The 8,615-nt window shown below is 45.7% G+C and overlaps 4 protein-coding genes across 4 annotated transcripts, besides 10 other annotated features; all 4 read left to right on the top strand.

Moving 5' to 3' along the window:
- Nucleotides 1-852: 852 nt before the first annotated feature.
- Nucleotides 853-882: a microsatellite.
- Nucleotides 883-954: 72 nt separating this feature from the next.
- Nucleotides 955-984: a microsatellite.
- Nucleotides 985-1,021: 37 nt separating this feature from the next.
- Tco025E_07852 (putative Kelch repeat protein) lies at nt 1,022-2,821 on the top strand (the record flags this gene model as incomplete). Its single annotated transcript, XM_029374711.1, has 1 exon — nt 1,022-2,821. The coding sequence occupies one exon, from the start codon at nt 1,022-1,024 to the stop codon at nt 2,819-2,821; it is 1,800 nt and encodes a 599-aa protein (XP_029225264.1).
- A 22-nt stretch (nt 2,822-2,843) lies between these two features.
- Nucleotides 2,844-2,880: a microsatellite.
- Nucleotides 2,881-3,096: 216 nt separating this feature from the next.
- Nucleotides 3,097-3,131: a microsatellite.
- A 42-nt stretch (nt 3,132-3,173) lies between these two features.
- Nucleotides 3,174-3,218: a sequence feature (A-rich).
- A 188-nt stretch (nt 3,219-3,406) lies between these two features.
- On the top strand, nt 3,407-4,192 carry Tco025E_07851 (uncharacterized protein; the record flags this gene model as incomplete). The annotated part of the gene is made up of 1 exon (XM_029374710.1): nt 3,407-4,192. The coding sequence occupies one exon, from the start codon at nt 3,407-3,409 to the stop codon at nt 4,190-4,192; it is 786 nt and encodes a 261-aa protein (XP_029225263.1).
- A 210-nt stretch (nt 4,193-4,402) lies between these two features.
- Nucleotides 4,403-4,472: a sequence feature (GA-rich).
- A 154-nt stretch (nt 4,473-4,626) lies between these two features.
- Nucleotides 4,627-4,647: a microsatellite.
- Nucleotides 4,648-4,679: 32 nt separating this feature from the next.
- Tco025E_07850 (putative protein phosphatase 1 catalitic subunit) lies at nt 4,680-5,882 on the top strand (the record flags this gene model as incomplete). Its single annotated transcript, XM_029374709.1, has 1 exon — nt 4,680-5,882. The coding sequence occupies one exon, from the start codon at nt 4,680-4,682 to the stop codon at nt 5,880-5,882; it is 1,203 nt and encodes a 400-aa protein (XP_029225262.1).
- A 110-nt stretch (nt 5,883-5,992) lies between these two features.
- Nucleotides 5,993-6,021: a microsatellite.
- A 98-nt stretch (nt 6,022-6,119) lies between these two features.
- Nucleotides 6,120-6,150: a microsatellite.
- Nucleotides 6,151-6,440: 290 nt separating this feature from the next.
- Nucleotides 6,441-8,366, top strand: Tco025E_07849 (uncharacterized protein; the record flags this gene model as incomplete). Its single annotated transcript, XM_029374708.1, has 1 exon — nt 6,441-8,366. The coding sequence occupies one exon, from the start codon at nt 6,441-6,443 to the stop codon at nt 8,364-8,366; it is 1,926 nt and encodes a 641-aa protein (XP_029225261.1).
- Nucleotides 8,367-8,368: 2 nt separating this feature from the next.
- Nucleotides 8,369-8,389: a microsatellite.
- Nucleotides 8,390-8,615: the final 226 nt, after the last annotated feature.

Here is an 8,615-nt window from a genome sequence, read left to right as displayed (position 1 = left end):
GGTGGGTCATATATTATTAAGTAAAGAAAACAAAATTCATGGTAAATAAAAAGGAAAAGGTTTATTTATGTATCTACCCATGCTCCTCTCGCTCCCATGGGAAATAAAAATATATACCCCCAAGTAAAATTGGGGTGTGGTGGGAGGGGGCAAGGAGAAGAGAATAACGAAACTAGAACCCATTTTAAAAGAAAAATGCAGCCCCCCACGGCAGTCCAATGTCGTTTTGAGTAACTCTTGCCTGTAATGATTTATTTATCTATTTTCAAATCCATTATAGTTACAACGGCCACTCACTCATTGGAGAAAGACACTTGATTTTCAGCACCGTTTTCATTACTTTGCTTGCTCTTCTCCCCTATTCCGTAAAAACGGCACGCGCCGTTTGTGAAGCTCTATAAAACATGCACATACACACGCGCAATCTTTCGCGGCCCAGCTCCCGAAGAGAAGCGCAGAGAAAGTAAGCAAACAAACCCCCACGCCCCCACCGTAACCGCCAACCTAGCTTCTTCCGGAGGGCGCGGCGGTGCCCCAGCCGCGCGTTTCACAAAAGAAAATGGAAGAAGAAAAAGGCGGCGGCCGGCGGGGCTGCCCGGAGCTGCCGCAAAGCGCCCCCGCCGCGCGCCCGGCCCCGGGGGCGTTTTTGCTGCTTCGCGCGAAAGTAGGGGAGACAAGGCGCGAAGAGCCCGGAAGGAAAAACGGAAAAAAAAGAAAAAGGGGGTGGATCATCCTCTGGTGTCTTGTGATTTTTTTTCGTTTTTTTCATTGACTTGTGGGTGCCTGAAGTTTTCGCGTCCTCGTAGCGCGGTGTGTTGTTTCTCTTTGTTGCCTGCCCATTGCTTTCCATTTTTATTTAATTAATTACGTAATTAATTCATTCGTCTTGTTGTTCTATGTTTTGCTTCTTCTTTGTTGAATGTATTCGTTCTTTCCCCTCCGTTTCTCATTTATATAATAATAATAATAATAGTAATAGTAATATATGTGACTCAAGTTTCCTCACAGGAGCTTGTAGGTAATGGAGGGACATACAGCGTGTGTCTTTGGTTCATCCCTGGTGATATTCGGTGGAAAGAACGATATTTATTCCAATCATGAGGCACATTATTGTAACAAAGTGCGGCTGGTAAATGATGTCTCTTTGCTCTTTAATCGTCATTATAATTTGCATCAACTTCAGTTGATGCCTGCGACACCCTCGCCTCGTGGTCGTGCGTATCACACAGCTTCTATATACAGAGAAAAGCATATGGTGGTTGTCGGTGGTATGATGGAAAAACCTGATGAACAGCTAAACTGCATGCGTTCTGTAGATATTCTTGATTTGGAGCTCCAGAGATGGTTCCACGCAATTGCTAAAGGTGATCAGCCCATCAGTCGCATTCATCATGCAAGTGCTGTTGTTAAAGGTGATTTGTTTATTCATGGCGGATATCCGCTTTGTGTGGATACTAATGGCGTATCTAAGGAATTCCCCTCGCATCAGTTACTAAGTATGGGGAATCTACTTTTTGATACTTTTGCTCTTAGTTTGGAAACAATGGTTTGGCGTCGTGTTAAATCAACGGCTATTGCTAGACCTTTATTGTGGGGCCATTCAGGCGTGGAGTTTAGGGATACTATTCTGCTTTTTGGTGGTTTAGACGCTTCAAAGGGACAAGAAGTTGGGGATTTGGTCTTGTGGGATATGCGTAAGCAGGCATGGCACTGGGCCAAATGCATTTCTCCTGTTGCATCAGCGATGCACAAGGCTGTGGTGGTTGGAATGCATGGTAGTAACCATGGAGAACCGACACATATGCTTGTTTTCGGAGGGATTCAATTTTCAACTCAAGAAAGCATTTCGGAATTGAGGGAATTTGATTTTCAAAATGCCCAATGGAAAATTCTGCACGATACGGGTGACGTTCCCGCAGGTAGAATTGGGCATGTTCTTCTTTCATACATGAGTGATAAGGTACTACTGCTTGGAGGCGTAGTTAGATCCCCAAATGGTCCAGTTCAAGACCTCAGTCTATACATTTATCATGTGCCAACGCGAGAATGGAAAAGGATATTGTTGAGCGACGGTGAGAAACCGCCGATCAAAGCTGAAACCCACATGTATCCTGAGCCATTTATTGCATATAGTCCTATCGACCATGAAGAAAAGAGGAATGAGCCACAATTTGATCGAACTCAGGAAAATAAGGGCCTTGAATCGGTAACGGAGGGGACAAATACACAATTGCTTGGGAAGCAATTAGCAATGTTTCAGAAACCCAAAGAGATGTTGTATCAATCATTTGCGGGTGAAAAGGCGCAAGGTTTTAATAAAGGAAATTTGGGAGGCGGAGGCTTAGAATCGGACTCGTACGATGCGCCACCACCACTTCCCTCTGCTGCTTATACCCCTTCAAGAAATCATATCCAGGGACCAGTCGACGCCGTAGCTAACCAACAAAAAACTGATGAGAAAGCGAATAAAAATATAAGGAAGCTTCAAAAGAACGCAGGGGGCTCGAATTTTGTGGGGAGCGTTTCAAATCTATCGAATGAACAGATTTTTGATGACCTTGTTCATCTCATGAATGTTAGTCTTTTCGAAGGAGAGAAAAATGCACCTTTGGAGGAGACAGAAAATGCCTCTGTCGCAAACACTCTTTCATACGTCTCCCCTCGGGTTATCAAAAAATTAGTGGACTCGGCCCTCCGACGAGAAGCCTCAGGTGAATTGCCGGATCACATTAATAATGGCCCTTCATTAAAAGATCCCTTTACCTACCTGCGACCAACAGAGGCCGTCTTGCGTTGGCGTCAAGGATCTTCTGCACCTTGAAAAGAGAGAGAAAGAGGGTGAAATTATATTATTATATTGTCATTACTGTTGTTATTATTTCCCAATATCGGGAGGGGCCTGTAGCTTCTGATTTTACTGGTTTTGCTTTCACTATATGTTTTGCATGCCTGGACGTGGTTTATCGATTATAATCCTTTATCAAATTATCTTGCCAAAATGGCCCGGGAAAAAGTAATATTAGTAATAATAAAACTTTATAGCGGAGATGGTAGAGCCAGCAACAGAAATATTGTTCCTAATATTGCGGTTCACTGTTATTATTATTATTATTTTCTTCCATTGCTATTATCGAAATGCGTAAGACGTAGTGTTCGTTTATAACAGTGATCTTTTTATTTATTTGTTTCCTCATTTATTCACTTTTTTTGTTTTATTTTGGTCTTTTCGTACTAGAAATGGGTTTTATTGTATCTTGCAATGTATTACATATATTTTAATATTTTTCCTCTCCCTTTCCTCTTTTTGTTGGTTTCATTAACTTACTGAAGTATATAACCCAGCAACAGGAGAGGAAAAAAAAAAGTGTTTTCCTGAGTTTTTCTTTCCCTCTTTATCCTCGGATTAATGGTTTTGGGAAAAGGGCCTCCGTTTAGGCTTACACTTCACCTCTGCTTAGCAGAGGTGAAGGCGACGTTGGCTGTTCCTGTCTTCATTACAGCTACTGTAGTCGACGATGAGCCGCAGCATCGTTTGGAATTTCGTGTTCCCTCTGGTCCAGGGGTTGAGGCGTTAGAAATTACTAATGTGGAATTTATTTTTCAAACCGAAAGGTTAAAACGGAATTCACGTAAATCATGCCGATATCCTTCAAGTGGTGGCCTTTACGGCTACTTATTTATGCAGCTACTTGACCAACAGGGTCATCCTAGTGGCCACCCGTTTGCTATTGTTTGCTGCGATACAGAAATGGGAAATGGGATTTGTTCTCGCGTGAAGCTTCCCCTACAGAGCGACCAGCGTGTTCGCTTCTACCTGGTAGAACGAAAGGTGCAGGGTGACGAAAAGATACTGATGAACTCACGGATCGTGGGTGTGCGTTTTACTGGAATTTTGCGGCTCTCCTCGGGTGGAGTTGAAGTTACTTCGGCTGAGACTAGGGAACAGATTGAAGCATTAACAGGAAGCAGTTTGAAGTTTGAGGCGGATAGTCCTGCAAGCAAAATTTCAACCTTAACACGCCCGCAGGATTCTCCATCTTCTCACTGCCGAGGGGGTGAAGACTCTGCAAAAGGTGAGTTGCGGAGTGACGAAGGTCAGCAGAAACCAACAGGGCCTGTGCATATGGACGAGAATGAGGAACCCCCAAATCTTGTTTATGCTTTTGTTTCTGGTGCTGATGATGAGAGCTGATGTTGAGAAAGAGATGGGCACGAAGCATGGCCCTAATATATCTCTGGGCACAATACAGCTTTAAAAAAAACAATCAGGTGAATTTCACCTTACACTCGCTGGTTTTTTTATATATATCCTCTTGGTTCTCTCGTTTTCCTTACTTTTAATTTGGTTGTTACTGTTCTTATTACTGTTGTTTTTATTGCCGTTTCCGCTTTTGCTGTTTTATCTTCCCTTTTTTTTCTTTTCTTTTTTTTTGACAGTTTGTTTTTTCTCTTTCTTTCTTTTCTTTCTTCTTGCGAGTGTGTGTGCAGGCGATCTTACTATTTTATTAATATACTATTCTTCACAGAATCCTGTTTTCTTAAGCGGTGGCGTATTATTGTTGCTATTATTATTTTAACGTCGCACACCAACGGCATCACAAAAAAATTTTTTTTTCTAAATAAAACATATATATATATATATATATAAACTGCCATTAAGAAGGGAATAACACTAGAGAATGAAAAGGGTTCGACAACAAGGTCAGTTAGATCGCGCAGCTGAGCTTGCAAGTTGCTCATTAAGCACCCTTCCCACCGAAACTCTTTCGGTGCAGAAAGAGAATGATGTACTGTACCGTCTTCTTGAATTATTACCTGAGAAGTATATGTCTACAACTCCCCATGAGCAGCGAATTCCTGAAGCTCTTATTCTTCGTATTATTCGTGAGGCGTATACTATTATTACTAGCGAGCCAATTGTTGTGCAAGTTGAGTCTCCTGTATGCATTTGTGGCGATCTACATGGGCAATACCACGATCTTGTAAATATTTTTAGCAGACGACCACCTTTGGGGGGAAAAGTTTTGGGGCTGATGAATCGCGCTACAACGGTCCAACGACACAAACGGACTCGAAGCGATGGTGAGGATGCTTCACTTTCGCATAACGATGAATTGAGAGGAAATGATACCCAACATGACAAGTACCTTTTTTTGGGTGACTATGTTGACCGTGGGAGCCGTTCTATCGAAGTTGTGGTTACGTTGCTGGCGTTAAAGATTATAGAGCCATCACAGATAACTCTTCTGCGTGGAAATCATGAGGACGAGCAAATCATGCTTCTTTATGGCTTTTTTGATGAATGTAAAAGGCGATATGGTGTGAGACTTTTTCGCATATTCACTGATCTATTTCGCGTGTTGCCTGTCGCCGCGGTCGTTAATGGCACCATTTTTTGCATGCATGGTGGACTTTCTTCGGAGTTAAAAGATGTGCGGGAAATACCCGATGCGCGTCCATGCAACGTCCCACATAGTGGGATCATTTGTGATTTGCTGTGGGCAGATCCAGAGGCTGAACTTCCACCAAATGTTGATTGGGCGCCCAGCACCCGTAGGATATCCTTTGTTTTCTCAGCCAAAGCGCTGGAGAAGTTTCTTAAAGAAAATGATCTGGATATGGTTTGTCGGGCACATCAAGTAGTGGAGGAAGGTTTTCAATTTTTCCCTAGCAACACGAAGCGTCATCTACTCACAATCTTTTCGGCAACAAACTATTGTAACGAGTTTGGAAATCGTGGTGGGGTGTTGTGCGTGGACAAGGAGGGGGTGTGTAGCCTTTTAATTTTGGAACCCCCGAACTTCCATCAACAGCGGATGATAATGATGAAGCGTGAAGCCTTACCGAATACCCAACAAAGTATGTGGGATGTGGATGGCTAGCACACACACAAAGAGAAAAAGAAAAACAGAGTGCACTTTCGCCGTTTCCCTCACATTCTCTCGTTTTTTTTTTGCATTTTCGTTGTTGTATTTGGCTCAGTTTTTGCTCAGTTTTGTTTTTTTGTTGTTGTTGTTGTTGCGCATGAAAATGTTGCATTCTTTGCGTCAATTACTCTCGCCTGCGATTTGTCCTGCACTGCCAATTTCCGTTGATTTGCTCTCTATACATTTTGAAAATATTTATTTATTTATTTATTTTTTCTGTATTCTGCTTCTTCCACCTCATTGCTGTTTAACCCGTCTCTCTGTGGCTTTCCCTGTCTGTACCCGCCCTCATTCAGAAGGAAAGAAGGCCCCTTTTGTTGTGTATATAGGCATAGATCTATACTTGGGGGTGTGGTCTTTTCCACACTTTGGATTTGACAGCCGTCCCATCCGTATATTGGTGTAGGGTTTTTTTTTTCTTGTGCTTCTTCTTGCCAGGGGCTGCTATCACTGTCAGAGCAAGAACTTCCTCTGGGGGTGAGTGTCACCGCTGCATTCGCATCGACCCATAGCATGACTGGGCACACGATTCTTCAAGACGTCTTGGTTCCGCGTGACCCTGGATGCCTGAGCGCTACCAGAATCCAGAACGAATCATGTTGTGCCATAAAGCACGACCGCACCCTGCACGCAACCGTGCTAGTTCTGAAAGGTGGCCTTGCGCACGCGCGTGTAGAAATACCCTGTGAAGACCATCAATTTTTATCCAGCAAGTTTCCTCAGTTACTAATTATTCTGCAAGCGTGTCTTGGCTGCTTTGACTCCTTTGCCTTGGAGGTGGCGATGCACATCAGTAGTTCGCTTCGTGTGGAGCTCACGATTGGAACTCAATTTAACAAGGCAACTGTAGAAGATGTAAACAGCGGAGTTGTCATCGCTAAAATGCCGTTGATTATCCCTCGTAATCGCTGGGTGCAGGTGGTCTTTCATGTTTCAGGTATTCTGACACATCTTCTTAATCTATCGCCCATTCAATCCCTGGACTCCATAGCGTTAAGCGGGAGCTGCAAAACTTCGCGGCTCACAGTATGCAACGACGAGGATGAGGCTATCAATATGACGCCCGGCGACATGGCCCTCTTTGCCGTCCCGGCGTACGCCCCGCCGATTTGGCAAACCGCCGCGCTTACTGCCGCTCCAGTTGCTCTGAGTGCAGGCAGAACACAGAGCGGGAGCAACAGTGCCATGAACGCCACTGGAACTCGTCTGCCAGTCGTCGGAGAGACAGCGATGGAGTGGCTACGCACCCCGTTTCTTCGGCAGGACGGTACAGCGAAGTGCAACATGCAACCGTCACCGCCGTCACTACCGGCCGAGGATCCCTCACCAAAGTTGGGGATTGTATCCGCGAGCCAACCTCCGTCTCCGTGCGAAACACCACAAGAGAAACTGGGTTCCCCCACAAAACACGGGCTTATAGGGGCGTCGACACCAACGTTTTCAAAGCAACCACCACCACCACCGACGCCGCCGCCGCCGCCGCCGCCGCCACCAAGGCAGCAGCAGCAGCAACAGCATGCGCCTTCGCCATCACGGCCGCTACAACAGCAAAAGGAACAAAAACAGGTGGAGCCCAGCTTAAGAAACGGAAATGGCTCATACATACGTTTAGTTAATCCGACAAATCGTCCACAGCAAAGAAACAACAATGCGTTTAGTCGCATCCGTTCAAACACTTTGTCGACAAAAGATTCAGCTGCGAACGGCCCATTGACGCCGGCGTCAGGAACAACGGCAAACTTAGCTGCACCCTCCTGCAGTAGTAACGCAGACGCGTGGTGTGGCATTACAGGCTGGGAAGAATCTGTAGACCCCCTGGGTGGTGTGAACGCCGTCTCTTCAAGCGGAGTGGAGTTTACCGGCAAATGTTCATCGCAATCCAATCAGGGTTCAGCAGGTGAACGGGGCGCGGCAGGTGTAAACAATAGGCCAAGCAAATCCTTGGACTCGCAACGTTCCAAGTCGCGGCAACCCAAAAAAATGCCAGAGGTGCGAAAGCGTCCTGCTTTTGTTTCTATTAGGCGGCAAAGGAGAGGAGGGGATGGAGGGACAGACTCTCAGGGTGTGGTAGATAGTGAGATGGGCAACAGCACGACTCGTCCTGCGAGGCGAAGAGGTATTGCCTTGCGGCAATCACGGCTGCGCGAACGAATAAAGCTACTAAAGGAAGCACAGGTGAGTGCACGTCGCATACACGAGATGAAGAAGCTTCCGGCATCGGAGCTGCCCATAGACCCGATGGAGGAGGCACAAATGATGGTAGGCGATGAGGTTGTAGATGTCATGAAGGAACCCCGCTGCGGCTACGGATTTGGATACCTGGGTGTCCTGCGTGAAGGCGGTGGCTTTGAGGCGGATGAGGGCGCCGACACCAAGCTGAAGGGCGCGCTGACGCTAGCGCTCTCGGAGCTGTCCGAGGACGAGGAGGAGAGGGAGTAGGCGTGTGTGTGTGTGTGTGTGTGGCGGGCTCATGCTGGGGGGTAGTGCGGGGTGGTGCAAGAGAAGTGGGTCGGTGACACAAGTGCAAAAGAGGATGCACGTTCGCGGAGGAGGGCGAGGAGAAAGTAAAGTAAAAAAAAATGGCAAGAACGCAGACAGACAGAGAACAGGGACAAGACGAAGACTGAGAAATGAAGGGCACCTGAAAAAAAAGTAAAATAAAACCTAAAAAAAATAGCTCTTTTTTTT

This window comes from Trypanosoma conorhini, assembly GCF_003719485.1.
Source record: "Trypanosoma conorhini strain 025E chromosome Unknown Tco_14.4_contig_00647, whole genome shotgun sequence".
NCBI lineage: Eukaryota > Euglenozoa > Kinetoplastea > Trypanosomatida > Trypanosomatidae > Trypanosoma > Trypanosoma conorhini.
The sequence above is the reverse complement of the archived record's forward strand: the minus strand, read 5'-3'. Positions and strand labels throughout refer to the sequence as shown.